This window comes from Microtus oregoni, unplaced genomic scaffold, assembly GCF_018167655.1.
Source record: "Microtus oregoni isolate MIOR12 unplaced genomic scaffold, Mior012 000032F_ref0000030, whole genome shotgun sequence".
NCBI classification, from domain to species: Eukaryota; Metazoa; Chordata; class Mammalia; order Rodentia; family Cricetidae; genus Microtus; species Microtus oregoni.
The window spans coordinates 22,008,635-22,022,718 of NW_024543091.1; the positions used below are offsets into that span (position 1 = coordinate 22,008,635).

Here is a 14,084-nt window from a genome sequence, read left to right on the forward strand (position 1 = left end):
GCAGGGAAGGGAGGGAAGGGTCAGAGACACAGCCCCGGCTGAGGGTAGCTGGAAGTTAGGGGATGAGGGAGGGCACCATCTCCCCTTCTTCCTCCTTCACTGGACCCAGCAAATGGGTGGCACATGGGGGAGAGGCAGCGGCTACTCACGGTCAGGCAGGGTGGAGCGCTCTACTACGGAGCCAAAAGGCCCATCCATATCCACACCGTGGGACTGTACCGCAAACTCATACTTGGTGAACGGCTTCAGCCCGCCAATGAGGATGTCTTCTCCAGAGCTTCCGGGGGAAGGGACAGGGCTAGTGCCCTCAGACAGGCTTCAAGCCAGGCAGAACCCCAGACATAAGCTCCTATCACCAGCCAGACCCTACGCTGGAGGGAGCTGCTCTTTGGGACCACTACCCTCCCCAACACACACACCCAGGCAATCCACAGAGAGACCGGATGTACGCTATTTCACGTCTAAACTCCAAACCAGACCCTCCTGGCCTCCAGGAAGCCTTCCTGGATTAATTAAGTTATTCTGCACCTGGGGGACCAATCACTTCTGAGGCGTCTTTTCTTGTCTTAGTCTGTGTCTCTTGCCTTTTTCGGTTGTTCTCACAGTTAGACTAGCAGCACCTTGAGCCTTCTTCTGCATGATGGGAGGCAGAGCCCCAGCAGAAGGAAGGAAGCTTCTAGTCTTGTACCTCACTCTCACCAAACGGTGACCCACAGGCTCTGCCGTCGGGATAGAACCCTTCTCGCTGTTACACCCTGGTCAGCAGCCAGGGAAGAGACACCTATGGAGGTCCTGGTGTGCTCTCGCCACAGCTGAGCCCTGCAGCCCCTCTCCTACCGCCCCCGCCACCTCCCCTTGCTGATACCTGGTATAGTAGGTGACCAGGGAGGCATTCCTGAGTCCCCAAGGACCAAACCGCACAGTGTAGTTGACAATCTTGACGGTGGTAAAGTCTGGCTTCTTCCACCGAAGCCAGATGGAGGTGGAGCTGTTTGGTTCCGCATGGATGTGGGCAGGAGGTAGAGGCGGCCCCCTCTGAATAGGCAGGTCTAGGAGAGGACATCAAAGCGTGGTGAGAGGGGACAGACACTCATAGTCCCAAGAAGCTTTATTTGGTCTTTTTCCTTCTTATTTTTGAGACAGTGTCTCATTATGTAGTAACCTAGGCTGGCCTCTAACTCTCCATCCTCCTGCCTCTGTCTCTCTAGTGCAGGGGTTGGAGCTGTGTGCTACCATGATTGTCACTGGCTCTCTCTTTTGACCCTGTGAGTTGGGTGGCATTATTCCCACTGCAACTGAGGCACCCAAGAACTGAAGTGATTTCCCCCCCCCCCCCCAAGGTCACACCCAGAGCGACTATGAATCATGGTTGACAAGCATGTGACAAAGAAAGCATGCCATGCATCGTGAGCCAGGCTTGGTTGAAATTCCATTTCTGCCACTTATTATCTGTGTGACTTTAGAGAAGCTGCACAATCTCTCTGTGCCTCCATTTCCAGTTCTTATACGGATCTGGTGACAATACCTATGTCTTGAGGTTCTTCTTTTTTCTTTAATTTATTTAAAATTTAATTTTAATTTTTTAATTTTTTGGTTTTTTGAGACAAGATTTCTCAGTAGCTATGGAGCCAGTTCTGGAACTTACTCTGTAGACAAGGCTGGCCTTGAACTCAGAGACCCGCCTGCCTCTGCCTCCCAAGTGCTAGGATTAAAGACGTGTGCCACCACTGCCTGGCCACACATGTATTTGTTATGTGAAGGCAAGGGAGTGGGTGTGCCACGCTGTGCCTGTGGAGGTCAGAGGACAACTTGGAGGAGCCTGGAAACCAAACTCAGGCCAGCTGGCTTGCAGCAAGCCCTTCATATGCCGAACCATCTCACCGGCCCCTCACGGGAGTTCTTATGAGATTAAATTAATGAATACTTACAATGCAGGTAGAAAACTGTCTGGTATAGTATATACTATTTCCTGACAACCATTTATTAGATAAGCATAAAATAAAATAAACTCCAAGAGAACGAAGTTTATTTGTGTTGTTAAACACTAAATTTCCAGAACAGATCAGGTACATGGGGGATACTTAGTAAAATACTCGCTCAATGAAGAGAAATGAACTGTCTGGAATTAGAACCCAGGTTTCTTTGCTTCTGAGTGTCAGGATGGGTCCTCAAGGTGGCAGACAACGCAGGGCCTCAGGGCAGCACAGCACAGCGAGGACCACCCTTCCCTGGGAGGCAGGGTGCTGGGTCCTAGTTAGCCTAGGCTTCGTGTGGCCTTAGATGAGTCCCTTTGCTTCTTTGACCCTTGTGACACTGTGACAGGATGTTGTCACCTATAAAGTTCGCTATCAAGAACTGTGAAATTAGCCTGGTGGTGGGGGCACATGCCTTTAATCCCAGCACCTGAGAGGCAAACATAGGTGGATCTGAGCTTGAGGCCAGCCAGGACAACCAGGGGCACACAAAGAAACCCTGTCTCAAAAACAAAAACAAAGCAAACAGAGAGCTGTGAAATTGCTGGGCAGAGTGGCACATGCCTTCAGTCCCGGCACTTGGGAGGCAGAGGCAGGTGGGTTTCTGTGAGTTCAAAGCCAACCTGGTCCATATAGTTTCAGGACAGTCAGAACAACAAAGTGAGACCCTGCCTCGAGAAAAACAAAACAAACAAACAACAACAAAACCAAACCAGACCCTCCCTTGCCCCCCAACATGGAGCAAGAGATGGTGTAGTGGGTAAAGGTTGCCAAACCTGAGGACTTGAATTTGATCCCCAGGGCTCACGTGACGGAAGAGAATCAGATACTCCTCTCACTCCCACAAGTGCACACAAAATAAACAAAATGTAATAAAAAATTAAAAAATAATTTAAAAAGATTATATCCAAACAAACCTTAAAATATTTTAAGCAAGCTTATGGTTCATGCTGAGCAGAAGCAATATGACAGGAGAGGGGAAAGATGGCTCAGCAGTTAAGAGCACTTACTGCCCTTCTAAAGAATCTGGGTTCAATTCCCAGTACCCACATGGCAGCTCCCAACCATCTTTATCTCCAGTCCCAGGAGATTAGGAGCCCTTTTTCGCTTCGAGGGACACCAGGAACACAGGTGGTGCACAGACACAACACCCAAACATATAAAATTAATTTATTTTTAAGTAAACCATAAAGATATTCTCCCTGTTTAAGAATTATGGGATAGCCGGGCAATGATGGCACACGCCTTTAATCCCAGCACTTGGGAGGCAGAGGCAGGCAGATCTCTGTGAGTTCAAGACCAGCCTGGTCTACAGAGCTAGTTCCAGGATAGGCTCCAAAGTCACAGAGAAACCCTGTCTCGAAAACCAAAAAAAAAAAAAAAAAAAAAAAAAGAATTATGGGATAATCTGATGGATAACGCGATATAGGTGGACGTGGTTGAAAAACTAAAGGTTGAAGGTTGGAGCCAGGGATCACGCATCGAGCATGGGGTTTCCTAAACCTCTTCACACTCTCCCCATTTGCCCGGCTTAGCTTGAGAAGGAGGGGCATATCTGACAGCAGGAGGACTCCTGCCCGAGAGGGTGAGCAGGAGTGAACGTGGCACACACACTGCCTGCTGGCTGATCAGGGAAAGGGGGAAAGAGGCTTTCACAACCCCCCTGCCGCCTCCTCACCTGGCGTGGGCGCCTTCTCAGTCTTGCCCTTCCATACAGCTGCGTAGCCGTCCTCATGTTTGTTGAAAGCTACGAGCTTCACCTCGTACAGCCTGCCAGGGACTGGGGAAGGCCACGGGGGTCACTCTCCCTGCACCCGGCTTGCCCAGCTCACAAGACCCTCCCAAGCCCAGGCCTGCTCACCTAGCTGGGTCAGTTCATACTGCTTCACTTTCTTCTTGAGCCGCACAGGTCCCACGTCCCAAGCCTGGTCTCCTCGGCCCCCTGGGGGGCGGTCACCGTCTGCCTCTTCCTCTGCCCCCACCTCACGCCAGTAGAGTTTGTATCCAGAAATCTGGGTGGGGTGAGGGGGCGGCTGCCATGACACCACCAGGGATTCCATCTTTGCCCTCACCTTCAGTTCTGCAGGGGCAAAGGGAACTGGGGGCAGAGGGAGATGATGGGGACAAGGGGAAGAGAATGAGGAGTGAGGACGTCAGGAACCTGAGCGGGTGCTGGGCACAGCACAGAGTTATGCCAGGGCTTTCCCTACTGCTCCATTCTGCCACCTCCCGGTGGTCTTGAGCACTGCATGCTAGCTGTGAGGGCGGGTCTGTAAGGCATGCACAAAAGAGACGGCAGGGGGCGCGTCTGTCAGAGGGAACACAGGGGCTTCTGCTAGTCTCTTGAAATAAATACAGACAAGGGGCTGCAGAGGTAAGGAAAGAGGTCTGGAACCATTAGAGTGAGGAGCCCTACTCGGAGCTCAAGAATAGAGGGCTGGCTATGTGTAAAACACTGTTTCAAACATTTCGTATATGGATTTTTAAAATTTTAGGTATTTATTTATGTGTGTGTGTGTGTATGTGGAGGTCAGAGGACAAGTTGTGGACTCATTTATTTCTTTTCATCGTATAGATTCTGGGGAGACAATGGGAGTCTGATCCTCTGATAAAAAGAGCAACCCCTTTACTAGCTGGGCCATCTTGGCAGCCCTTCATTCTTATAACTCTATAATCCAGTAAAAAAACAAAACAAAACAAAACAAAGCAGCCGGGCGGTGGCAGTGCATGCCTTTAATCCCAGGCAGAGGCAGGTGGAGCTCTGTGAGTTTGAGGCCAGCCTGGTCTACAAGAGCTAGTTTCAGGACAGGTACCAAACTTACAGAGAAACTCTGTTTCAAAAAACAAACAAATAAAAAACAAAACTAAAACTAAAAAAAAAAAAAAAGCTATCACCTATATCTTACAGATAGAAATTGAGCTCGGGATGTCAAGTAACTTGCCAGATGTCTGAAAACAGTGTTCGACTTTGTGAGCATTTAATCACTCTACTTACTATTAGGCCTTTGGCAAAACCAGCTACCATTTAATGGATTCCTTCCTCCCTTCCTTTGAAACAGAACTTCATGCATCCCAGGCTGGCCCCAAACTCACTATGTAGGTGAGGCAGATCTTGAATTTCTGATCTTTCTGCTGGGACCACCGGCATGGGCCACCATGCTGGGTTTATGCAGTGCTGGGGATCGAACCTAGGGTTTTGTGCTTCTAGGCAAGTGTTCTACCAAGCGAGCCACATTCTCAGACCACGGAGTTCCTACTCTGTGCCAACCACTTTATGTATAATTGCATTACTGACCCTGCCGCCCCTTACGGTAGTAATGAAGCTTTCCGGATGCGACTTGTCAAAGGTCACAAAGGCAACAGAGAGATACCCGAACCCAGCCCTTCACTCCTACACCCAGGCTTCCCTGATGCATTGAGTGTGTGTGTGGCGGGGGGGGGGGGGGGGGGGGGGGGGCGGAGGAAGGTGACAATTACAGGTCTGTGTTGGGTGTGGCCTGGGGTTCCAAGGCCACAGAACACCCGTCCCCACTGTCTGGTCTGCCCCTGAAGCTCCATACCATGGCTCTGGTTGTGCATGCCAGGTGTCCTGTGCTGCATCCACTGGGAAGGGACTCCGTAGCCAGCCCCAGTGCCGGCAGAAATCCGGACTCGGTATACCTTGTTCGGCTGAAGTGAGTTTAACGTAAGCTGTGTCTCATTTCCGGGTACCTCAGTGGAGAAAACCTGATCTTCTGGGACAGAAGAGATGGACTGCTGAGTGTCCTTCATCTGGAAACCGAGATCTCTAACTTATCACACTGACTCTTCCACTTAGGCCCCCGAGGTCCTCTGGGCACTGACCCCTCAGCTGGAGGCAGGCTCTACGCCTCCAGGCTGACCCTGGGGCCTCTGGCTCCAACTGCTGAAGCCCATTAATCTTGGTTCAGCAAGAAAAGACCAAAGCATGTTTTTCTCCTCCCTGTTTATGGTCAAAATAGCCAGTACACACCCCTTGTACAGCCCGCCCAGTCCCGAGAGCTAGCCAAGGGCACCCAGCAGCGCCTGCTGTCAGGAGCCCTGACTGCTACTTGGGGTCAGCTTCCTGTCTCTCTCTTTAGCTTTACTCTGACCCCTAGCCTCTTTTCTTTTCTGCACTCCCCCATTCCTTTTAGAACCACATCAGCGCCCCTAGACCACCACAATCTCCCCAACAAGAACATCCCATGCCCCGTGGGCACACCCGTAGCATCCCATCTCTTCTCTGGTGCTTAAACTAGAAGGGTTCCAAGGACCAACTAGGTGAACTGCTTGCTTCACAGAAAGGAAACTGAGTCAGAGGCTCCGCTGGCTATACACATGGCACCTCCTTATCTTGTTTCCGCTTTTTTTCCCCCTTTTCCTCTACTGCCTCCCTGTACTGGGATTACAAGCAGGCACCACCACCATGGCAGACTGGGATTGAACTCAGGTCCTTGGGCTTGAACATGTACTTTATGCATGGAGCTATCTCTCTAGCCTCCCACTGCTCTTTTCCAGAGCTTTCCCATGCCCCGCTGGGACTTACTCCCACAGACTCCCTATCTGGGGGAGAACCTCCTTTCCCACTGGCAGCTCCCCACTGCCCCAGCCCCACTCACCTTCCTTTCCCAGGCCATACTCTATCTTGTACTTCACCACCTGGCCGTTGCTCAGGCCTGAAGGCAGGGGCAACCATGCCACCCTGATGTCTGAGGGGTTGGGGCTGGACAGGGCGAGCTGGGGTGCCGCACTGGGGACTGAGACAGAAGAACGCTGTCATGAACTCTGCCCCACTGACGGGGAAGGCGAGGTCAGGAGTGGTCAGAGACTTGCCCAGGTCACACAGCAACTCAGGAGCAGGCCCAGGATCAGAGGGAGGGAAGGGAGCCTCTCGGGGAGCCTCAAGCTGGAGGATGAGGAGACCTCCTTCCTACCCCAAGGCTAGAGGACAGTGTGGGCCAGAAGATTTTTGTATCCAATGGCTGGATGGTCCATGGGTGTAAGGAAGGAGGGCTGTAAAATATGGGGACTCACAAGAGCAGGGTTCAAATCTCAGCTGTCCTACTGACCTTGGGCAAGTCACTTTCATTTTCTGATCCTCAGTTTCCCCATTTTACACGGGGAAGAAGAAACCCTGCTCCCTCCTTTACAGGGCACAAAAGACATCACAAGGTAAGGAAGAGGTCCTTGGGGTACACAGTCTCTGGGTAGGGATGTCCTTGGGTTCCGGGCCACTGCAGGTTCAGAGGTCCTACCATCATCCAGTGTATGCACCAGGGCTGGGCTGGAGGTGCGGCTGGCCCCTAGCTGGGAGTAGGCCACCACGTAGAATTCATAATCCGTGTTGGGTTCCAGGTCCCGAACCTGCAGCTCTGTGGTGTCATTGTTCACTGCGAACTGGTACTCCACGTTGTCCACTCCTGAGGTGGTGGCACAGGAGACAAAAGGACCGTCGCAGCCCACTCACTTCAGGTCTTACCAGTCGGAAGTTGGTCTGGGGATCCTAATGGTCTATGTATAGCTAAATCGTGGAAGACAGTCTAGGCTGACGGGTATAAAGGCCCTCGCCTTCTAGTCTACCCATTGTATTAATTCCAGAACTGGTCAGGAAGTTCCTTGTGCTGTCTAGTTAAGTAGTTACTACTGCAGTTAGTTAACTAGGATGGACGACGGCTCCATTAACCCTGTAAAAGCAAGCATCCTCTCAGGGGGAGTATATGCACGGCTCCGAACTCTAATACTAGATCGCTGCCCCTCACCCCATCCACAGAGGTCCCCCCACTGGGCAATCCTTCAGTCATCTAACCCGTGGCTGCCCTAAGTGGGGCCACTTGGTCTTGAGTATACATACCCCTTGCCTTTTGGTAGTGAAGGGAGAAGCCAATGATTTGCTCGCTGTGCAGTTCAGGCCGCTCCCAGGCCACCAGCACAGCGGAGCTGCTCAGAGGCGTGGCTGTAACCCGAGTCGGGGCGCTGGGCAGCCCCTCGCGTACCACCACCGCCAGGGGCGCAGCCGCACACGCGGTTCCTGCGCTGTTCTCTGCTATGCACTGGTAGTAGCCTGCGTCCTGCAGGCCGATCTGCGTGATGACCAAGCTGCCACCACCGCCCTGCACCTTGACTCGCCCGTTGGGTCGCAGCGGGGCCCCGTCGTGCAACCAGCGTAGCGTGGGCCGTGGCTCCCCCGACGCGCGGCACACGAAACGCGCAGTGCTGGCCCGCGTCCTCGACAGAGCCTCTGGCGCTTGCGAGATAGCAGGAGCCCCTGGAGACAGGAGAGTCTCAAGCGTTCCAACACCGCATCCCCAGCCTCTCCCTGAGGTCCTCTCCCCTAGTCACCTGGGCCAAGTTTGGGTCCACCCGCCTGCCCACTTGCTCTGGCCCCTCCTTGATAGCTCTTCTCTCTTTCAGGGCCTGACATCGAACCCACACTCCTGCTACAACCTTCCGGGTGATGGCATTGCAGGCAAGAGCTACCATGTCCAGATTCTGGTTTCCAGGCTTCACACCATATAGTCCATTCCACTATCTCCTCCCATAACCTCACCCCACTCCAGCTCACCCACTCTCTCCCTCTCCATCATCCAAACCAGGCTTTACATACCCCTCTCCATCCCCGTCTCAACTCTCTCCACTCTATCCTCCAAAGATTCCTTCCATGTATGTTACCCCTTTCCACGCTTCATCTTCTAGCAACCCCTCTCCTCCCTCTGACACCCAACTGTCCCTAATGTCCCACAGCTCCAGGCCTCACCCAGCACTCTGAGCTCAGCTGCAGCGGTGGCAAAGTCGCGGGTGCGGGGCTTGTTGGCTCGGCAGACATAAACACCAGAGTGCCGGGGCTGCGCACTGGCGATGAGTAAATTGGTCCGGCCCAAAACGATGACATCCGTGGAGATAGGCTTCCCATCTGGGAACAGAGAAGGAACAGGTTGGAGGGGGACTCTGGGGCTGTCCCTCCACGCCCTCTTCAACTTAGGGGACCCTCCCCACCCTCCCGGACAAAGCAGGATCACAGTGACTGGCTTGAATCCCAGTTCCTCTGGTCCTATTCCTGGAACTCTGATCCCTAGATAGATGGGAGATGAGAGATGGGAGGTGGGCCTCTGGTGGGTGGGGCATGCATTTAATACAGCCTTCTTTTTTGGTGTTCTATTTTTTGTATTTTGAGACAGAGTTTGTATAGCCCTGGCTTTCCTGGAACGCACTTTGGAAACCAGGCTGGCCTTGAACTCAGAGATATGCCTCCCTCTGTGCTGGGATTAAAGGCATAAACCACCACCACTGGGCTTTTTAAATACAACCTTCTTTACACTTTTTTTAAAAAAAAAGATTATATATATATATATATATATATATATATATATAGTGTTCTGTCTGCATCTATGTCTGCAGGCCAGAAGAGGGCAGGGAATTGAACTCGGAACCTCTGGAAGAGCAGTCAGAGCTCTTAACCACTGAGCCATCTCTCCAGTCCTCTCCTTCCATCTTTAGGTAGCTCCTGACTTAGAGCCTGTGAGACACTGTACCATCCCGACCACTTCCCCACTCTTCGCCTCTTCCCTCCACACTCACCCTGTCGGACCCAGGACACAAAAGGCGTGGGGTCAGCGGAGGCCACACACTCCATCACTACACTCTGTCCAGACACTACTGTGGTGTTCTCTGGGGCTGCCACAATGACCACATCCTGGCCCCTGCTAGCCTCCAAGGACCCTAGAGAGACAATAGGAGGACGGGGTCTACCTGCCACCTGCTGCTCCTGTAATGGCTGAGCCAGGGGAGCAGGGGGCATCAAAATTCCTTATGTCAGAAGGGGGAAAACAGCTACTAAGTTCAAAAGAGCTGACTTAGGCCTCAGGGCTTATCCTGGAGCCACAAGAATGCTCTCCGACACAAATGAATCCTCCCTCAAATGACTGGGCAGATCATACCCATATTTCCTCCTAAATCCATCCTACCCAGCCTCTACCTTGGATCCAGCACTCAGTTCTAGATCTAGCATTGCCTAGACAGATAAGGCGTTGTGTGGGTTAGGCAGGTCCCTTTCCCAAAGCGCCGGGAAGGGGGGTTCCTAAGTGCAAAAGCAAGGATTGGGCTCCAATTTTTAGCCAGAAAGCTTCGCATTGTGTTTTTTGTCCAATACTCTCTCGGCACCGCAGAATAGTGAACACCTTGTTTGTCCAGCAGGGGGAGGCAGAGACCCAGTGCAGAAGAGAGCGCAAAGATCTCCCTGAGCAGCGTTTTAGAGAAACCCCGGGATGGCACAAGAGAGCGACCTTCGGGGAGGCTTGAAGTGAGATCTGTTGAGCAGCTGCTGAGCGCCAAACACTGTGCATTCCCATCTCAGCTGTTATTCTCAGCCCTCTGAGCTGGACATTTGATCGCCTGACCAGGGCCGCACTGAGGGATAAGGATTCAAAACAGGTCTTTGTGACCCCAAAACCAGGGGGTGCCCTTGCCCCTATCTTATCCCGGCAGGAGCCTTTCAAAGAAAAGCAGAAAAGGGACTCACAAAACGGCTCAGCAGCTAAAGGTGTTTGCCGCCAAGCCTGAGACATAAGTCGGATCCCAGGAACCCACTTAGTGGAAGGAGACACTGACTTCTACAAATTGTTCTCTGTGTCATGGACGTGTGCACAAACACACAAAAATAAATGTAAAAAATAGAAGAAGGAGGAGGAGGAGGAGGAGGAGAAGAAGAAGAAGAAGAAGAAGAAGAAGAAGAAGAAGAAGAGGGGGCTGGAGATACGGCTCAGCGGTTAAGAGCATTGCGTGCTCTTCCAAAGGACCGGAGTTCGATTCCCAGCAACCGCATAGTGGCTCACAACCATCTGTAATGAGGTCTGGTGTCCTCTTCTAGCCTGCAGACATACACACAGACAGAATAGTGTATCCATAATAAATAAATAAATATTTTAAAAAAGAAGAAGAAGAAGAAGAGAAAGAAAGAAAGAAAGAAAGAAAGAAAGAAAGAAAAGGACCGGCGCACAAGCGGCAGGAGCCAGACTGACGGTATAGCAAAGGAGAGTGGGACAGTTAGGGCACCCGAGGGCGAAAGGGAACCAGAGACCTATGGAGGCATTGACACTTCTCCTTTGATACGTCGTCTGCTCACCAGTTCCTGCCTAATTCTAGGAAACGCATACACCTGGTGGGAAGGAAGGACCCCTCCACTGGAAGTTGGGGTTTGGTTCTCAAACCCCAGTTCTGTCTTCATGTAGAACTACTATCCAATCATTTGTCTGAAGATCTTGCCTGATCCCTTTCATCCCCAGAAAGCTTCAGGTTTTCTTCACCTATCCCCTTACCTCTGAGGGCCACACTCAGGAAAGCCTCGTGGCTGAAGCGCTGGCGGGCGGAATTGGTGGCCACGCAGCGGTAGGAGCCTGTGTCACTGTCCTGGACATCCAGGATCTGGAGGACGCCATTGGGAAGAGTGATAAGCCTTGAGAAGGAGCAGAAGGAGCCTGTGAGGTGGGGGAAGGGCATGTACGAGGTGGCACATGGTGACAGAAATGCAAATTAAAACTGTCAGATCCAACCTCGGCTAACAGACTGGCCAAGACCAGAAGACTTAGTGACAGCTCAGGTGGGTGAGGAAATCGAGGAAGGCACAACTGTCTTGTAGCTGTCACTGAATATATCCTCTTTCCTGGGCAAGCCCCACAGTTCAGCATCAAGGAGGTTTCCATCTAGCCCTGGCACTTCTTGGAGTCTATCGAGTGAGTCCCAGACGTGTGCACAAACACATGCCAGTGTTCACTGCCCTCCCCCGCCTTCCACAAGGCCAGAGGCTGGAAACTATTGGGCCTGGCCTGAGTTCACAGGTTTGGGGACTTCCTGAAATGGGACGCAGCAGGACCAGGAGCCAGACTAAAATTCTTACCAGTTTGTGTGTGAACTGAATGTCCCTGTAAACAGAGGTTGTCTTTGGGGAGGGGACCTGGGAGCCTGGAAGCTGGGTGTATGAGGAACTTATTTTTTATTATGCAGACATGCCCTTTTAATAATTTGGACTTTTTAAAAATTACATATGCGTAGGTATGTGCAAGTGTTCGTCAGGTGTCTGCAGACCAGAAGAGGGCTGGAATTACAGATGGAGCTGGAGTTATGGACAGTCTGGAGCAGCTGATATGGATGCTGGAAACTAAACTCAGGTCCTCTGGAGGGGTTGTACACATTCTAACTTCTGAGCCATCTCTCTGCTACCTCCCTCCCCCCCGCCATTAACCTCTTACCGTGTTTCCTTTTCCTCTCCCTGAGAAAAACTCCTTTATCCCCTTATCTCATTTGACCCTCAGAAGAATCCCAAGAGACTGGAGAATTACAACCTCCATTTTATGGTAACGAAAGAGAATCTCAGATTAGGATGTTGACCTAGGATCTTCAAGCTAGGGCAGTTAAACCCTGAAACCAGGGTCTTGGGATGTGGCTCAGTTAAGCAGAGTGCTTATCTAGCGTGCACCAGGCCCTAGCTTCCATCTTCAACACTGTATAAACCAGCGATGCTCCATGCCTGCAATTACAGCACTAGGGAGGTGGAGGCAGGAGGATGAGAAGTTCAAGGTCATCCTGTAATACGTAGTAAGTTTGAGGCCAGCCTAGATGACATGACACCATAATACAAAACCAAAACATCTTGAGCCTAGGTCTCCTAGCCCACTACTCATAGCTAGTGAGGCTTAAGGGAGGGAATGAACAAGGTTTCCAGTAGGTCCCATCCAGCAATCTGCACAGCAGTTTGGAGGACCAGGAGGGATGAGGAGGCCAGGAGACCTTGCTTAAGAAATCTGGAGCAGGAGGAGGGTTGGGAAGGTGAGCACTGAGCATACTCAACCAAGCAGGAAGTGGTCAGCTCCGGGTGGTGACAATCTTAGGTGTACAGACTAGGTGGAGTCAGAGGGGGCAGGGCAGCTGTGTGCTGGAGGAAGACCCTTTGCTCCTGGAGAAGCAGGGGCTGAGAAAACCCAACTGTCAGAGAAGTGGAGTGGCCCAGGGACTGAAGAAGGGTCCTGGGAGACATTCTAGACAGGTGCTTAGAAACCTACAGAGGCAATATGACTCCTTTTCCTGTTCCCCAGGTGAACCCTTGCACCCCCATAACCTCTGACCTCAGTTCCAGATCCACTCCCACATGCGTTAAGGTAGGGAGGTGGGGGCAGCAGAGCAGGACAGAATGCAGGGAAGTATCTGGGTTGGTACCCAACCCCCCGTCTGGAGAAAATGAAGTAGAACAAGCAGGTGCCTGGTGAGACCCCCTCACTCCAGACTCGACCTAACATGCTGTGTTCCGCAGCCGTTTCTCTTCTCTCCATCCTCCATCCAGACAGCGCTCAGCTAATTGCCTCCACTTTCTAACCCTAATGGTCTCGGTCTTGACAGGAAAATAGTGTACCAAGCGCCAAGAGCAAATCCGTTCATTGAGCTTTGCTTCGTGTGCATGCGTGGACACGCTCCTTCCTTGGGCACAGAGCTGTAGTTAAGCCAGAGGCGAGGTGGGACCCTGCCTGCTCAGGGCTGTCTAAACCTTTTCTGTTTTTGTTACAGTGTGGTTTTGGAAACTCTGATTCTGGAAAGATGTTTGAGATGTATTGGTTAGTAGGGAAGAAGTCACGAAGTATTGCTTAGGAAGAAATTCTTGTTTTGGAAAACAGATAATGATAGGTTGAGATGGATGAAGAAAAAGCAAGGTCAGTGAAGCTTGTGTAGTGAGGGGGGCTAGTAGGGATTCTTACTGGTTGAGCTTTACAAAATGAGATAAATAATTATTTGCGATAGGCTATCACAGGCTGGTCTGGAACTCATTCTGTGCAGCTGGGGATGAGCCTGAACTTCTGGTCCTCCTGCCTCAACCTTCTAAATGCCGGGAGAGGACGTTTTCAAATGTGAAACATCAAAGTGTGTGCCTTTCCCCTTGTTTTGTGACGGAGGATGTCCGCACACAAGCAGCAGTGTGGAAGGGTGAGAGGACTGGTTCTCATGCGTGTCATTGTAGCGAGTGATGTGACGTGTTTGGGCAACAGGGTTCTTGTCCGGAAAAGGGGCCCAGTGAGTCCTGCCCTGCAAGCTTCATAGCCTCTCCCATGAGCTCACATTCTACAGGGGACA

The 14,084-nt window shown here is 51.6% G+C and overlaps 1 protein-coding gene across 4 annotated transcripts in view; it reads right to left on the bottom strand.

The window, feature by feature from the left end:
* Positions 1–14,084, bottom strand: part of Igdcc4 (immunoglobulin superfamily DCC subclass member 4) — a 35,467-nt gene that overhangs the window by 6,132 nt on the left and 15,251 nt on the right. The window contains exons 4-14 of one of the 4 annotated variants that reach the window (XM_041679323.1): positions 11,285–11,421; positions 9,549–9,689; positions 8,728–8,883; positions 7,825–8,238; positions 7,229–7,393; positions 6,593–6,730; positions 5,534–5,707; positions 3,835–4,071; positions 3,652–3,753; positions 866–1,049; positions 150–277 (exon numbers count right to left, since the gene is read on the bottom strand). In XM_041679323.1, the coding sequence (XP_041535257.1) occupies positions 150–277; positions 866–1,049; positions 3,652–3,753; positions 3,835–4,071; positions 5,534–5,707; positions 6,593–6,730; positions 7,229–7,393; positions 7,825–8,238; positions 8,728–8,883; positions 9,549–9,689; positions 11,285–11,421 (1,976 nt within the window). The remainder of the gene's footprint in view (positions 1–149; positions 278–865; positions 1,050–3,651; positions 3,754–3,834; positions 4,072–5,533; positions 5,708–6,592; positions 6,731–7,228; positions 7,394–7,824; positions 8,239–8,727; positions 8,884–9,548; positions 9,690–11,284; positions 11,422–14,084) is intronic. The other 3 variants (XM_041679325.1, XM_041679326.1, XM_041679324.1) reach the window with 3 other exon arrangements.